At 53.0% G+C, this 15,923-nt stretch overlaps 7 protein-coding genes across 7 annotated transcripts; 5 read left to right on the top strand and 2 right to left on the bottom strand.

Annotated features, from left to right (window-relative positions):
- Positions 1-2,105: 2,105 nt before the first annotated feature.
- Positions 2,106-4,187, top strand: BO94DRAFT_472976 (telomerase reverse transcriptase; the record flags this gene model as incomplete). The annotated part of the gene is made up of 5 exons (XM_025608457.1): positions 2,106-2,561; positions 2,716-3,034; positions 3,090-3,332; positions 3,370-3,713; positions 3,765-4,187. 5 exons carry the CDS (start codon positions 2,106-2,108, stop codon positions 4,185-4,187), a joined length of 1,785 nt encoding a protein of 594 aa, XP_025464428.1.
- A 3,156-nt stretch (positions 4,188-7,343) lies between these two features.
- BO94DRAFT_538101 (uncharacterized protein) lies at positions 7,344-7,565 on the top strand. Its single transcript, XM_025612421.1, has one exon. The coding sequence runs from the start codon at positions 7,354-7,356 to the stop codon at positions 7,513-7,515; it is 162 nt and encodes a 53-aa protein (XP_025464427.1). The 5' UTR covers positions 7,344-7,353; the 3' UTR covers positions 7,516-7,565.
- An 801-nt stretch (positions 7,566-8,366) lies between these two features.
- On the top strand, positions 8,367-11,117 carry BO94DRAFT_577574 (putative TBC domain protein). The gene is made up of 3 exons (XM_025615180.1): positions 8,367-9,753; positions 9,803-10,257; positions 10,308-11,117. The coding sequence occupies exons 1-3, from the start codon at positions 8,565-8,567 to the stop codon at positions 10,905-10,907; spliced, it is 2,244 nt and encodes a 747-aa protein (XP_025464426.1). The 5' UTR covers positions 8,367-8,564; the 3' UTR covers positions 10,908-11,117.
- A 563-nt stretch (positions 11,118-11,680) lies between these two features.
- BO94DRAFT_549051 (uncharacterized protein) lies at positions 11,681-12,154 on the top strand (the record flags this gene model as incomplete). The annotated part of the gene is made up of 1 exon (XM_025613426.1): positions 11,681-12,154. One exon carries the CDS (start codon positions 11,681-11,683, stop codon positions 12,152-12,154), a length of 474 nt encoding a protein of 157 aa, XP_025464425.1.
- BO94DRAFT_523050 (kinase-like protein) lies at positions 11,948-13,109 on the top strand (the record flags this gene model as incomplete). Its single annotated transcript, XM_025610203.1, has 4 exons — positions 11,948-12,185; positions 12,249-12,463; positions 12,680-12,921; positions 12,996-13,109. Exons 2-4 carry the CDS (start codon positions 12,313-12,315, stop codon positions 13,107-13,109), a joined length of 507 nt encoding a protein of 168 aa, XP_025464424.1. The 5' UTR covers positions 11,948-12,185; positions 12,249-12,312.
- On the bottom strand, positions 13,082-14,299 carry BO94DRAFT_538099 (SDR family NAD(P)-dependent oxidoreductase). The gene is made up of 2 exons (XM_025612420.1): positions 14,089-14,299; positions 13,082-13,979 (listed from the first exon to the last, which is right to left on the bottom strand). The coding sequence occupies exons 1-2, from the start codon at positions 14,147-14,149 to the stop codon at positions 13,156-13,158; spliced, it is 885 nt and encodes a 294-aa protein (XP_025464423.1). The 5' UTR covers positions 14,150-14,299; the 3' UTR covers positions 13,082-13,155.
- A 288-nt stretch (positions 14,300-14,587) lies between these two features.
- On the bottom strand, positions 14,588-15,678 carry BO94DRAFT_498628 (NADP-dependent oxidoreductase; the record flags this gene model as incomplete). The annotated part of the gene is made up of 2 exons (XM_025609353.1): positions 14,588-14,800; positions 14,854-15,678. Coding segments are annotated over 2 exons (1,038 nt in total), but the record flags the coding sequence as incomplete, so codon positions are not given.
- Between the last annotated feature and the right edge of the window lie 245 nt (positions 15,679-15,923).

The following is a 15,923-nucleotide window of genomic DNA, read 5'->3' as shown; positions in this document are numbered from 1 at the left end:
CATCACTGCGATGTATGTATTGCTCATTCAGATACATAGAGTCAACCTCCTTCAGTCGGAAGAAGGGCCTTTTACAATCACACCGCTTATTTCCCAACTGTGGTCAATTAGCCGTCCTTGCAGTCCGAATTAAAAGTACTTACCAGCGATGCGCACGGTATGATCATACGGAGCAATCGGCAGTTTCATGCAGCACCATCTTCGCCCTCTGGGGGTTCTTCCCCTTTCCAGGGCACCGGGACTTGAATCAGGTACCAACAGGAGGCAGTCATGTCGGCATGCTTTACATGCTTGCCAGGGGCTGTCCTCACTCAGCTACTAGCCTGTCGCAAAACTCCCCCAGACTCCGCAGGACGAGAGGCTGACGCGGTGGGGACGCAATTATTTGCGATTGATTGTCCTGAGCCGGGAATGCTGGAGGTGGTGCTAGAGCCTAGCGGCGGCCTTTCTAGACCACCGTCGTTCCAAGGATCTGGCTCCTCTCCCCATCCATGTCCGTGCGAGCACCATGGCTACGATAGTTAACCACAACCTCATTATGATTTCTATTCTTATCCGCGGTGTCTTCAGGGACAAGGGATCGACAAGTCATTCGGAATTCAGCTGATTGGGCAATGTTCCGCTTCCAGCCACAGTCACATCCGCAATCCGGATCCGACGTCCACGTCCAGAATTAGGAATCCGTGTCGCTTTCACCTATCGACTGAAAGACGAGGCATGGGGAGGGAAGTGGGGGCAGAGCTGAAAACAAGCAGATGATGGATGCTGTCTTTCCTCTCAGGCTCACAGGAAGGACCGGGTGTTTTTACTCGCCCCTGCTCAAATCGATCTGCCCGGCCGCAAGAATCTCATCAATCAATTCAATATGAACCACTCAGGCGTGAGTGGTCACCCGGCGGCCCGCCGGATGTCGCCTTCTTGCATCCGCATCCCTTTGACAGACACGCCAGAGTCGCTTCTCCCGTCTGCAATGTAGGTGGTCTAAGGTTTACACATCTTACGGCCGAATAGACATCAACTTGTTGGATTGCCGGTTTCTGCGCATGAGGTCATAAAAAAAAATCTTTCCGTGTACGGAGTACTACCAAGCAGATAGCGGCAAAGATCGGCGGTCGCTTAAAGTAGACGGTCCCTTCGAGAAGCGAGATTACGGATCCGATGACGCTACTGGGTCATTGTGATGTTTGGCAGCCCATCTGGAGCCAGAGGTTTGCTTGCAGTCCGGTTCTCAGAACGGTTTTCTGTCAGAATTTGCGCGCCACAAATCCAGGGAATTTGATAGTCGCCTGTTGCCACCTTGCCCGTAGGATCTGCGTCCTTGGGACCATCTAGTTTCGGGAGGAGCTTCACTCTGAAAGTCTGAACGGCCCTGCGAAATTCCTAGCTTCGTATAGCTCGACGACACACGCTGGCGCCTCCGAGGCTAAATAGAGTTCAGCTTCAAACAATCGCAACTCTATTGCCCTGCGAGGTTTCCCACTGAGGAAGTAGGAACGTCTCCTATCGGGTTGCAACTGGAAGTTCGATTATTGACCGTTAGTGCTGCGACCTCGGGATTTGCGTCGACGAGTGGAGAATTGTTTCACTCCTAAACACCATGCCCCATGTTCTTCGATCGCTTTCGATTCAGCTTCCCTAGATGGTCCAATGAAGGTTAGTATGTGTGCAAACTGGCCAGGCAACCAAACAGTTGGTTCTTCAATGATCCTGCCTGCGAAAAAAAAAAATAAAATAAAATAAACAAAACAAACAGAAAGAAATGACCGACCGGACGAGTTGGGGATTGGTATCTAATGGAAGAAAGAAAAGAAAAGAAGAGAAGAGAGGGAGAGGGGGTTGGTTGCTAAATGCTAACTTGCTCCCGTGAACCCCTTCAGTACTGTAATCCTCGCCGGGCGGTCGCGTTGCCGGAGCGCGTCCCCCAGGCGCGTTTCCCTTTTGGGACATATCAACACTACGCCAGCGCCAAGGACTAAATACTCTGTACGCCGTAACCATGTAATGATCAGACCACCACCTACTATTGTTCGAAGCTGCAGTTCTCTTCAAATCGGCGATGTGACCCTGGTTTGATCCCTCAGGTCTTCTGCCACCCTCCTCCCCCAATGGGTAAGAAGAGGAAGAGGCCCGTCAAGGGTGACCGTGCGTCGAACAAGTCGTCTCAGGCAGACCTTGCTACAGCATCCACTTGTTTCAAGAATAAGAGCAGCCTCGGTCGTGCTCATGCGGAAGAACACGCTCATCCTGTCATCTCCTTGTACTATCCCCAAGTGGTGACACTGAGACAATACCTCTTACGACAAATACCCCTATCCTCCAGGTCTCGCCGTCGAAGAATTGTGTCAATACGGGATGACCAGCCTCCTGTCAGGATAAGCAACGATGGTCACTCAGGGGCACAGCTTGCCAAGCTCCTTGATACAACCCTGGTGGGGATATTGACGGAGTCGCCTCCCACGTGCAACGAGGAGCGACGGCAAGAGCTAGCTGCATTTACGCAGTCGCAGTCCAGGTCTGAACTCATCAGCACGGACACCGGACCACCATGTGCTCAGGCAGAGGTATGTTATACACCCTCCCGAATCTGCACATGAGAGTAGCAGCTATGTCTACTTTGCTTCACTTTCTCCTCACTTCTGTTTCATGAGATCCATTAGTATAGAAAAACGCCCGAGTTTCGCCTTATCTTGCCACAAGGCTGACAGTACACTATAGATTGTCGATTTCGTCATATCGTCTCTCTTTAATCGCAACCGCTTTTCTCGTCAGCAACCGCGTCATCTTTTGGCCAGGGGCTTTAGAAGGGCGAGCGCGGCTCATGTCCCATGTGAGAACAGCACAATTACATGCAGCATTCCGGGCCTTGTGGCACAGTTTCCAAATGGCAATGTCCAGATTCTTAAGCAGGCGCCATGGACTGATGTGCTTGGCTTGTTGGGGATTAACGGAGAAGAGATACTGATGAGGCTCCTGTTTGATTGTGGAATATTCACAGCCGTTGATCAACAAAGAGGCATCTACTTCCAACTTAGCGGTAGGCTCTTCCACTACTAAGCAAGTATAGTATACAGGCTGAGGCTTTGTTCTAGGGCTCCCTCTTTCAACACTCGAGCCTGTTAATAAGGCGCAACAAAGTGATTTGGCGCCCAAGAATACATTCCCCCCTGTCCCAAACGAGTCCGTGCCAGCTCCAGATATCAAAAGAAAGGCCAAGAGCGATCATGTGCGGGCACTAGCCCCCATCGTTTTCTTTCGTCGACGTATTCTCTATGCTTCCCCAAGTCTCGATTCAAGAGGAAAGATCCAGTTTGGAATGAATAACCGTACGTATAGTGATATAATGAGTAATACTTGTGTTGACTTGAGCAGATGTTCTGAACCGGTTTCCCTCTTCCAAATCTCTGGCTCATACTGTACATATTTTGAAATATGTCTTTCCAAAACAGTTCGGCTTGCATAATATCTTCTCGAGCTTGTCATGTGGCCAAGACATGCAATCCTGCAAAGACTACGCATCTCGTGAGGAGGAAATTGCGAATGCTGAGAAGCAAAGACAAGCCCGTTCAAAACGTATCCAAGCGGGCGAATGCGGTTCCTTGATAAAAATTCCAAAAAGACTTCAAGGCCAGACCATAGAACTGGGGCAACAGTTGCAGAACCGAAATAAACACTGCTCATATCCGCATCTACTCAACTATTACTGTCCATCAGAGGTATGCTGCTCGATGCACTCTTAAGAACACAAGTTGATGTTCACTTTGCAGTGCATTGGCCCGTGGAAACTCAGTCCTGACCCCCCTCGGGGAGATCCAAAATCGTCAGCATCAGAATCTCTGATCACTCAACCACGACTGTCCTGGCAGCAGTCCGGCTTGGGCTCAAGTAAAGAACCCTTGGCGTCCTCAGATACCTTGGTGGTCCCCGTTATTCAAAAGCCAAAGCTCAGCTTGACGGATTATGCAACGCCAGTCTCATCTGTGTCAGCCTTCTGTAGAGCAGTGTTACGGAACCTGATTCCTCCTCAATTCTACGGAACTGGCCCAAACAGGATTCGGCATCAGAACATCGTCCTCAAGCACGTCGACCAGTTCGTACGTATGCGGCGTTTTGAGAGTCTGAGCCTTCATGAAGTGTGCAAGGGTATCAAGGTTCGTTGGCAGCGTCCTTTTGCTTTCTGCTGTGTCTGACAAGCTATGTCTGCAGGTAACTTGTATACCTTGGCTTGAGCCCTCAGCTAGTCCTAACTCAGGATTCAACCCTTCGTTACATAAGCTATCGCGGTCCGACTTGGACAAGCGCAAAGAGCTGCTCCACGAGTTCATATACTACGTATTTGATTCGATTCTGATACCCCTCATCCGTACGAACTTCTACGTCACTGAGTCCCAGTCCCATCGAAACCGCCTATTCTACTTCCGGCATGATGTCTGGCGTCGCCTGACCGAGGGACCGATGACTGAACTCAAGACTTCCATATTTGAAGAGTTAGAGCCAGCTGCGTTCCAACGTGTGTTAAGTGAGAGGCATCTGGGGTATGGATCTTTGCGACTTCTACCTAAAGCGACAGGTATCCGACCTCTGTTGAATCTCAAACGACGATCTGTAGGACCTGGTCGTGGGAAGACGAGCAAGTTCTGGGGGTTCAGCGTCAATTCCATGCTTGCCCCTATCCACAGCATGCTTAACTATGAGAAAGCGCGAGCATCATCCAAACTAGGCTCATGTCTGACCTCAGTCGGAGAGATCCAGTCTCGACTGAAAACCTTCAAGGAACTCCTGTCGCGGGAACAGGCCCCGATGCCTGCATTGTATTTTGTCAAGCTCGATATCCAATCCTGCTTTGACACGATCCCTCAGCAAAGCCTAGTCCAGCTCATAGAGAGACTGACCACCGAAGCGGCCTACCACTATTCCAAACATGTCGAGATGATGCCGCTTGATGAATTCCACGGCCTGTGGCCATTGCAAGACCGGCCCAGCAAGGCTAGGCGGCGATTCGTTGGCAGAGCATCCCCTGCAGCAAGGCCACAGCACTTAGTGGACGCGATTACCAATGGCGAGACTAGTCAGAGGAGAAACACTGTCTTCATGAATACTTTAATGCAGGATGAGTTGAAAGCGGAGGATTTACTGGACCTGCTTCATGAGCACGTGCGAGACAACCTGATCAAGTTCGGCAGGACTTACTTTCGGCAACGCAATGGCATTCCTCAAGGGTCGGTTCTCTCGAGCATGTTGTGCAATCTCTTCTATGCGGACATGGAGCGGCAGGTTCTGGGATTCCTACAGTCAGACCAAGCTTTACTGCTTCGGTTGGTCGATGACTTCCTGCTCATCACCCCCGATTCGGCACTGGCCATGCGCTTTCTACGGGTGATGGTCAAGGGGCAGCCTGCATATGGGGTTTCAGTCAACCCAGCCAAAAGCCTGGTCAACTTCGCGGCTGCCGTGGAAGGAACTCAGATCCCGCGCCTTGTGGATACTCGGCTGTTCCCTTACTGCGGAAGTCTGATCGATACCCGTTCTTTGGAGATCTACAAGGATCATGAACGCATACTCGAAGGGGGACACTCGGCCGCTACTAGTTTATCCAACTCGCTCACCATTGAGCTGACCCGCTCACCAGGCCGGACTTTTCACCGCAAATTGCTTGGATGGTTCAAGTTGCTCATGCATCCCATGTATCTGGACACCAGACACAACACGATCGGTGTGGTGCTGTCAAACTTGTATGCGAATTTCATCACTGCAGGCATGAAGATGTACCGGTACTTGAAGTCACTCTCTGGCCAAGCACACCCCACGCCAGAGCTTGTGATCCGGCTCGTTCGAGACATGATGCAGCTCGCCACTAGGATGGTCCAAGCCAAGCATGGCGCGAAGCCACCGGCAGCGACGCCGGTTTCTCTTCGCGTGGTGCATCAGAGCGAGGTGGAGTTCTTGGCTGCAACGGCATTTCGATTTGTACTTGGTCGCAAGCAAACCCGGTATACACGGGAGTTGCGCTGGTTGGATATCATTGTGAGAGAGGCCCAGCCCAAGTGCAAGACACAGGCCTGCCACCTCGCACAGGTAGTGCGGGCCGGGAACTCGACGTATGGCGGCTGGAAGTTCTAGGGAGATTGGAGACGTTCGAGACCGAGGCAGCCCCTTGCTGGCTACGGATTGGCTGGGAAGACTCTGTACGGAAGAAGTGGTTACGAATGAGAATCAAGCCAGCATATTCTGTACAGGAAGAGATCAAGTATATGCACGAGGAGCAGCCCCCCAGGGCTGTAGTCAGCAAGAACTGGGTCGAGTGATGTAATTGGGTGGTGCGGCGGCCTTGGAATGGGCATGACGACAGAATTACGGTCCAGGAACAGGCGATCGAACCTTGATCAGGGCTGTCCGCGATCTACTCAAGTTCAAGCCCCATGCTGCACAAACCACCGTACCACACAGGGTTGGTGGAATGCGGAAGAAAAAAAACAAACTTTGCTGTAGCCAATTGATCCCAGTGCTGCGTAGTGTGTAGAGTGTGAAGCCCAGTGTGTACCTCGATAAACCGGTTCCGAGCGATTAGTTAGTGGGGTGAGGGGGGCTGCGATCGGGCACTTACCGTTACCGTAATGTGATGATTATTAGTGACGGCGTAGTCCTACTCCTCCGGTACTAGTAGGTGGTATCCGGCTGGACCACGGTATCGGCGGGCTCTATATGGACCATAAAATCACTTACCAGGACCATAAACTATACCTAATCAGACTTAGTGGCTCGATTAACCCGCCACTATACCCAAATAGAAGAGGCTAAATCATGTGATCGTATTTTTTTGGTCAGACAGATGTAAGGGCTGCCCCCTGCTGCCGGCCTGCGGCCCTCTGATCCCTATGTATTTAATTACTGATATCACCTCGCGTAAAACAACACTGAATTCAATACTTGATTACATTTCTTATACTGCTAAAATGGCTGTTTTTATTGATTAGAGTGCTCGATTGGCCAGAGATATCTGATAATGATTAGTCAGAATATAGAGGCAGGCAGGTAGGGGGGGTCAGGTCGGCTGGGATCGCGAGCCCTTGATGGCTTGCAGGCTCGCCGGCCTCGCCGGAGGCTGAATCGTTGAAAAACACGATAAATTTGAAACAGCATCTATTTCCTCTTTAGGCGTAGCCGTAAGACCGCGGAAGCTAGAATTAATTAGGTATAGTTTATGGTCCTGGTAAGTGATTTTATGGTCCATATAGAGCCTGCCCACGGTATCTACTAGATATGTAGGATTTAGCAGGGCACTCCTCCCGGGGTCCCACGGCTCCTTGGCCGGCAGAACAAAGATGGTGGTCTGCACATACCACGGATCTGGTGGCCATGGACGACGGGACATTGGATCAGGGGAGACAGGCAGGGGGAGTTACTAAAAAAGGGGGCGGCGAATACTTGGGCTTCTGGTTGCCCATCAACGGGAACATGTCAACAATGGGGGGAGAGGTACAACTTCTTAATCTTTTATCCTCCTGGGCGCCTACTTAGGTAGATAGTACTATGTAGCTAGTCAGTTTGCTAGTCTGTAGAAGGAGAATTAGTCGCTGCCTTAATTACGGCTGTGGCGGTGCGGGTTTCCTTTCGGTTTCCAATTCCCATACTTTCCAATTTCCATACGGCGGGTGGACTCCACCCGAAGAATAATGGATTAATTTCAGCTGGCGCTATTCTGTATTGTTGCGCTGTCGAGGAGGGAATCCTTTCTGGAGAGTAGCCAATGATGGCCGGCCCGACAGCGAGGCCCTCCGCGGTGCTAACCGGGCTGAGAGTAGCTGGGAGAGTGGGATTGGCCCGCCAGGTCCAGAACTGCTGCCGCGACGAGAGCAGCAGGCCAGCAGCTGCGTCGCCTGAGGCTCGCGGCGGTCCACCGGCGGGTTCTTTCGTTCTTTCGCGCTTTCGTTTGCAGCTTCAGGCCGGGTCTGGTCTGGTCTGATTGCATCCGGCCGTCGTTAGTTTCATCTCCATCTCATCTCATCCCATTTCCACTTCCCCATCTCCATCCCCCTTCTCCTTCTCTCATTCTTCTTCTACCCGTTGACATCCTCACTCTCGTTATCCCACATTCCAGTCTTTCGCTCCAGTCGATCGTTTCGTTCTCTTACTCTCTCATCTTGTTGTCTGCTCTGTCGGACTTCGTTTCATCATCTCCATCCCCTTCCCCCTTCGGCTCCGGCCCCCAATGCACTGTTCGCTGCACGATTGACTCCTGATCCCCTTGTGAGAAAATAAAAAATAAAAAAAGAAACCCTCCGATTATCCCAGGACCGCCACCTGTTCTGCCTTTCCAAGTGCATGCGATTTCCTGCTGGGTTTCGTCACACCTATTAATATAATAATACTACTACTACGGCCTTGGGAGATTGTCCCACCCCCCCCCCCGTCTTTCGTTCCTGATAACGGCTTCCTTTGTCACCACCACCCGCGACGCGATCGGACATTCTGCGCCGTCTTTCCCATTCCCCTGGTATTCGCAGCCCCTAGAGGTGCTTCCCTCACCGTGATCTGGGAAGAGCCTTGAACTTGCAGGTCTCCCCGCGATGACAACTGTTTTACCAACTCCGAACTCCCCTCCCGACCTATCCGGGTCTAAATCCTCCAAGTCCTCCTCCTTCCGTTCCTCGTCTCAGCACTCCGGCCCCGAGGCCATCTTCACCGATATCGCCAACTTCGAAGAGGTGGATCTCCAGGATGAGGTGCATGTGTCCTACGTGAAGGGTGCGACCCCGTACATCCGAAATGGCGGGATCACACGGGCTTCCGCGGCTATCATGCAGACCAAGTCTGCGGTTGCGACCACCCGCGATCTGACAGCCACGAAGACGAGGGCTTCGATGCCGAAGCAGGTCAATGGGACCTTGGCCCAGCCGGGACGCGGTGGCCCCAAGCACCGCACCGGCAACAAGCGGGATCCTGCCCCGACCAAGCAAGCTGCCCTTCAAGTGATGAAGGCTCCTCGTTCGCGATCTACCTCTCCACTGCGACCACCCTCGAGTTTGGGCACCTCGCCATCAACCCATAGCCTGTCGCTGACCCCAGTCAATACCCAGACGCTCAACCGCAAACCCTCCTGGCAGCGGCCTCGCAAAACCGTCCAAGACTTGGAGGATGAATACCACGACTCCGATGAGGAGTTGCCCGAGGATGCCAGTCTCTGGAATGTCCCCATCTCCCCACGGCCGGTTCAGGACCGAGCACCATCCCGGGCCCCAAGCCCGAATGGTCGGAGTCCTGGGCCTCGCCCCCTACCCTTGTCGCATTCGGTTTCCGATGCCACCGTCCCCCGGTCGCCCTCCGGTTCCCGATCACCTACCGCCCGGACCAATCGGTCCAGCTCTACCGGACCCGAACGCGGCCAGATCTCGCCCCGCAACCCGCGTGCCTACTCGTACAACAACATGATGTCTGATCTGTCAGAAGAGGCCAAGATCATCACGGAGGCCTTGGAATACCATGCGGATGAGCGCCAGCGCAAACGGGGCGAGCACCTGCAAAGCGGGCTCTCCTCCCTACGATCCAGCGAGGAGTCTAAGCGCGGATCCAAGAGCACCATTGAGCTACCTCCGTTGCAGAAATCCAACATCATGATCGACCCGTTGCCTCCCAGCAAGGAGAAGGAGAAGGTTCTCACGCGGACGCGGCCCAGCTGGCTGCCCCCGAAGGATCAGAAGGAGGAGAAACGGCACTTGAAGGAATACAAGCGCATGATGGCGCAAGCGCGGGAAGCCGGTATGTAGCTTACTCTCATCGTCTGGGCTGAATGGCTGACAACCCGCAGACAAGCGCCGCGCTGCTAAGGCTGCATCCGAGAAATGCGAAAAGGATAATACCCGCGAGACACTCCAGCAGATCTGGGACGAATATGTATACCCTAACTGGGATAATGTTATTAATGAAACCCGCACACGGGAGTTGTGGTGGCGTGGTGTACCTCCTCGGATCCGGGGATCGACCTGGCAGCGGGCTATCGGCAATGAGCTGGCGCTCTCCGAAGAAACGTTCAAGAAGGCCCTGCAACGGGCCAAGGACGTACGGTCCCGGTCCGAAGGCGACTCTGGTGAGAGCAACAAGCGAATGCGGGACTGGTTTGAGGCAATTGATTCGGACGTGTCCACGGCGTTCCCCGAGCTGAACCTCTTCCAGACGGGAGGACCGCTGCGCGATACGTTGATCGAAGTCTTGCAGGCATACTCGATGTACCGGAGCGACGTGGGCTATGTCAGCGGCTTGCATGTAAGTTCTCCTCTCCGGTGTCCATGATCTCATGACTAACGGTGACCCAGACAATCGCCGCCCTCCTCGTCTTGCAATTCCCGTCGCCCTCGTCCGCCTTCCTGGCCATGGCCAATGCGCTCAACCGGGCGCTCCCTGTTGCTTTTCTTACGTTGGACCGCGGGGCAATCGGTCGTACATATACACTGGCGTCTGCGACGCTGAAATACAAATTCCCTCGTCTGCTGACGCATCTGCACGAGACGCTCCGCCTGAGCGACGAAGAGATCTGGGAACCCATGTTCCGGTCCCTCCTGACGAACGGGCTGGACTTGGAGCGCCTCAGCCGGGTCTGGGACTGCTGGGTGTTCGAAGGCGACCGAATTATGATCCGGGCTGCGGTGGCGATCCTGGGATGCCTGCAACTGCAGCTGTTCGGGTACACGAAGCCAGACGACCAGAGTCGGAAGGCCGTGCAGGACATTCTCAGCTGGGGACCCCGACAGGGGGGCACTCGAGTCCAGGAGCGACACAGTGCCCCGGCGGCCTCTACGACTGGATTCGGAGGGGGGCAGATCGCGTTAGGGATGGGCGACTACTGGATGCTCGGCTCGGCGGGGGATGAAGACGGGTTCATGCAGGTGGTGCGGGAGGCGGGCAAGGTGCGGTGAGGTCGAGGATGACAGTATTTCCTTCGTTGCATATATTTACTAGTGGCTCGGTCATGCCGGGTGTTAATGATGGACTGGGCTCCTGTTGGATTGTATGATATATATTTGGTGGTTGGGAAGTTGGGCCAAGCCAGCCCTGTAGTACTTATTGTTAGGGATATAGATAGAGTACCAGTAGTTATATATCACAGCCTGGCTGTTTACTTTTAGCTTTGCTCTAGCTCTGCCAACTGCAGTGATGAATGGGGCCCGGGGGTTCCGCGGGTCGAGGGGCCTCATCTCTCATCTTTGGTCCGGGAAAATCCCTCTCCCCGCCATCCACGGATGAGATTCAGTGATGCGAGTCAGGAGCGGGGTAGATGAAGGAATAAATACCTCAGCGGCAGGGCCATCCCCTTGCAGGTGCATCTGAGATGACAAGTGGACTAGAATTGTATATCCAAAGTTGTACCGAATGTAGTCATCCCGTGTATCTGCGGTGGAAGGAGATGTTTATGTGCAGCCTGACCCTGGATACACTACTTTGAGTCTACCACCAACGTCACCAACAGCATGACCGTCAATGCAGATAGATACTAGCCACGGAGCCAGTGATCCTTCAATGGCCACAAGGGATTTGTCCTTACGTTGAGATGCTGCGCCGATTAATTTGTTCTCTCTTTCTGAGTGATCGACAATTGCCTCATAGATGAGTCCACGGTATATTACATGCCCATTGACCACCATCCCAATTCTATCGCAACCTGTACAGAATACAGGTAGAGATACTCGGCATGCCCTGTCTTAAGCTCCCACTACTTCCCGCTGGCACCACCACCACCACCACAACCACCAAGAAGAGCGTCTCTCCGACCGAGTATCCGAACACAGCCCTCTTCTCCCTCAACCCCAACCCCAACATCACCAACCAGAACCACAACCCCAAAACCAACCTCAATCCCTCAAAGCCAAATACGGCACCTGCACCTCCATCCTCCACTACGGCACCTCCAGCTCCATCCGTCTCTACACCACCACCACCACCTCCTCCTCCTCCTCCTCCTCCCCAGCCCGCACCCTCCACGTCGTCAAAACCCTCCGTCCAACCACCTCCACCACATCCACCAGCAGAAGAACCACCAGTGATAACACCCAACAAACCCTCAAAAACACCCTCGAATCCCTCCTCTCTTCCACCCTCACCCACCCTCACCTCCTCCACACAATCGACATCCTCCCCAACTCCCAACTCGAGACATGTCTCGTGAGCGAGTACTGCTCCCTGGGAGATTTGGGGATGTATATTTCCTCGACCACCCCATCCTCCTCTTCCCTTTCCTCCTCCCCAGAAGTTAGAGGTAGAGGTAAGAATGGAATAAAAAGAGGATTAGAGATCACCGAAGCAAACACCATCTTCTCCCAGCTTATGAGTGCGATTGAGTATCTTCATGCGTTGGGGATAGGACATGGGGATGTTTGTGTGGAGAATATATTCCTTACTTATGATCATCATCACCATTCCACCTCTGATGAAAGAGAAGGAAGGAGGATATGTGTCAAGTTGGGGGATTTGGGGAGTGCGGTTATTCTAAACCACCACCACCACCACCATCACCACCAATCTTCGTATTCAGCTCATTCTCGTTTCCCAGGTGACAAGAAATGGAAAGAAAAAGATGTCTATGCCCTCTGTCTGGGGTTATCCCTGGGGGTGGAGGAATTCGATGACCTGTCATTATCATCATCATCATCCCCTTCGTCGTCAGGGAATATCAGGTCAAGAAGGAGACGAGGACCTTACGCATCCCCTGAGATACTTTCTCCTGTTGAACATCAACATCAACATGAAGATAAAGAGAAGGAACTCGACCCCCGAGCAGCAGATATCTGGGCCGCGGGGATCGTGTACCTAGTTATGCGAATGGGCCGGATTCTGTGGCGAAATGCAGTCGAGGACGAGGATGGACGATATGCCGAGTATTTGAGGGGGCGGAGGAGTTGTGAGGGGTATGAGGGGATTGAGGGGTTGGGAAGTGTAAGTCTTTTCTTTCTTTCTTTCTGTGATGACTGGGTGTGTGGGAATCAGATGCTAACAGGATCACCTACTAGACACAATGTCACAATGTGATCTACGCCATGCTGGACCCTGGTCCGCGGAGAAGAATTCGGGCCGGGGAAGTGACTCGCTCGGAGTGGTTGTTTGGATACCTCAATCATATATAACTATCACCAACAACAACAACAATAGTATTACCCACAACAAGAAGAATCAAACAGTCCCCGCCCTCAACACATACCCCCCATCCACAACCACCGTCTGCCCATTCAAATACTGATTCGTAACCGCAAACAACACCGCACTAGCCATATCCTCATCCTTACCCGGTCGATCAGCCGGCACTTTACCCTCATATTTACTCTTCTCCAAACTACTCTTCTGCCCCTCATCACTCTCCCCCGCCGTCATCTCACTCGGAAACACCCCAGGAGCAATATTATTCACGCGAATCCTCAATCCACTCTCCGCCACCTCATGCGCCAACATCTTCGTCAAATGAATCGCCGCCGCCTTGCTCGCATTATACGCGAAATGATGCTGCGACACCTTCACGATCCCCGAGATCGACGTAATATTCAACACGGTGCCACTCCACCCCTTTTCCTTCTCCGCGGCCTTTTGCAATAAGGGCAAAAACGCAGTGGTAGTGAAATAAAACTGCATGACGTTCGTGCGGTACGTGTCTTCCCATTCGCTAAACGGCGTGGCGTCGTCGAAGAGCGTTGACTTTAATTCCGAGGCTGAGTTGGGCGACGTGTCGTCTGTCGAGGAGGAGATGCCTGCGTTGTTGATGAGGATGTCCAGGTGGGCTTCGCGGGACGAAAGGTCCGTGACAAGCTTGCTGATGGATTCTTTCGACGTGATGTCGGATACTAGGGGGATGATTTCGCCGGGGATGTTGCGCGAGTACAGAGATGCTACTTGCGTGAGTTTTTCTTCGGTTCGTCCGGTGATGTATACTTTGGCGCCGTTGGTGGCGAGTGCTTGCGTCGCCATTAGGCCGATGCCGGAGCCGCCGCCGGTTATGAGGGCCACTGGTGGGTTTGGTTGTTAGTTGGGAGGTTTGGGATATGGTGTGTGGTGGTGTTGGTGGGGGAGAAGACATGGGGGAGGGAGTGAGGGTATGGGTAGGTAGGTAGGTACCTTTGCCCTTGACGTTGAAGAGATTCTCCAACTTGAAGTTGGCGTTGCTTTCGGATGCCATTTTGGTTTGCTTTTTCTTTGATGTAGGTTGGAATTGAGGTTGGCTTGTAGAGAATTGGACGGTCGAGATGCCGAGAAACGGTTTATATACAATTGGACGGTAGTGAAGATGGGTGGGACGTGGTAATGCTGGGATGAGTCGGCGTAACATGATGGTTGCAGCTTTATTTATGGATCGAACCCAGTTTATATGGTGCCATTGAGGTTGTGTTTGTGGTGATGCTGGGACGCCATCAGTATGACGTGGGTCAAGGGTCCGATGGGTATGAAGTAATAGTGACAGCCCATGTTGCATGGTAGTCTGACTCAGTCAATTGAGTTTGATATACGATGTACGGTGTTATTGTCGAATAGTTAGAATTGTTTTCGTGCTAAGGTATATGATATATGGTATATGGTATCCTACACTACTTCACAGCTTGGCCTTGTTAATTTCCTCCACAGGCACCACCTCAACCATCATCTTGCCCGTGTTCACTCCATTGTACAGATTCACCAGGCTCTGCGGCGCCGACTCCAGTCCCCCCTTGACAATATGTTCCTTGCGCTGGAGCTTACCCTCCGTCAACCACTTCCCCAATTCCCTCAATGCCTCGGGATACTGCTTCGCGTAGTCGAACACGATATAACCCTGCATCTTGACTCGTTGCGACTATACCTCATCAGTACTGATTCCTCCCAGACGAGGGGAACAAGGATGCTTACAATCACCTGCATGATGTTGGACGGCCCCCGGGGCTTCGCCACGTTGTACTGGCTGATGGCACCACAGATCACAAACCGAGCAAACTGCGCTGCTCGCCCCAAGCACGCATCCAGAATCTCGCCTCCCACGTTGTCGAAAAACACATCAATATACTCCGGAGTCGCCTCCTTGAGCTGCTTCATCCAGTCCTTGTCCTTGTAGTTGATAGCCACGTCGAATCCCAATTCCTTGCGCAGGAACTCGCACTTGTCGGCACTGCCGGCAATGCCAATGACCCGCTTTGCACCCTGGATCTTCGCGATCTGTCCGGCCACCATGCCCGTGGCGCCAGCAGCCCCCGACACTACCACCGTATCGCCCGGCTTCGGCTTGCCGACGTCCATCATGCCAAAGTACGCAGTCAACCCCGTCATGCCCAGCACCGACATTGCGTCCGTGGGCTTGCAACCCGGCGGCACGGAAATCTTCTGTGCCTCCTTAGCTCCCAAGACGGCATATTCTTGCCAGCCAGAGGAGGCAACCACCCAGTCACCGACCTGGTATTGCGATCTCAGGCTGCTGCCGACGCCGACAACCTGGGCGATGCTCTGTCCGCGCATGACGCTGCCACGCTCGACGGGTGCAATGTAGGACCGTTTGGCCGTCAGCCACTGCCGCATGGCGGGCTCCAGCGCCAGATAGTGTATCCGGACAAGGACCTTGTCGGCGGGCACATCGTCGGAGAGAGTGGTGCTGTTGAGCTTGAAGGTGCCGCTAGTGAGAGATGGATCGATGGCCGCGGTAGGCGCATTAACGTAGAGGAGCTGTCTGTTCGTGATGGTCATTTTGTCGATGAATAGGGGATACAGATCAAGCCGGGGGGGTAGTACAACCAAAAGAGGGGATGGGGAGAAGTTGCATGTTTTGGAGTGACCCTGAGCAATCCACCAACCAACCAACCAACCAACCTCGGCTCACCCGCAAGCGAACTAGGCCTTCACTCTGTTTGTAGTAACTCCTCCGGCCCTCCCGTCTTTGAGTCCTTAGTTGTGTTGGTTCTCCCGAGGCATTTGTTGATTAGTCGGGTCTG

This window comes from Aspergillus sclerotioniger (genome assembly GCF_003184525.1).
Source record: "Aspergillus sclerotioniger CBS 115572 chromosome Unknown BO94scaffold_26, whole genome shotgun sequence".
Classification (NCBI taxonomy): domain Eukaryota; kingdom Fungi; phylum Ascomycota; class Eurotiomycetes; order Eurotiales; family Aspergillaceae; genus Aspergillus; species Aspergillus sclerotioniger.
The sequence above is the reverse complement of the archived record's forward strand: the minus strand, read 5'-3'. Positions and strand labels throughout refer to the sequence as shown.

Bases quoted from the DNA above. Each gene is read 5' to 3' on its own strand.
- BO94DRAFT_538101 (XM_025612421.1), top strand. From the start codon at position 7,354: ATGGACGACGGGACATTGGATCAGGGGAGACAGGCAGGGGGAGTTACT.
- BO94DRAFT_577574 (XM_025615180.1), top strand. From the start codon at position 8,565: ATGACAACTGTTTTACCAACTCCGAACTCCCCTCCCGACCTATCCGGG. The intron at 9,754-9,802 runs GTATGTAGCTTA...GACAACCCGCAG, and splicing joins GGCGCAAGCGCGGGAAGCCG to ACAAGCGCCGCGCTGCTAAG. The intron at 10,258-10,307 runs GTAAGTTCTCCT...ACGGTGACCCAG, and splicing joins GCTATGTCAGCGGCTTGCAT to ACAATCGCCGCCCTCCTCGT.
- BO94DRAFT_538099 (XM_025612420.1), bottom strand. From the start codon at position 14,149: ATGGCATCCGAAAGCAACGCCAACTTCAAGTTGGAGAATCTCTTCAAC. The intron at 13,980-14,088 runs GTACCTACCTAC...CAAACCCACCAG, and splicing joins CTTCAACGTCAAGGGCAAAG to TGGCCCTCATAACCGGCGGC.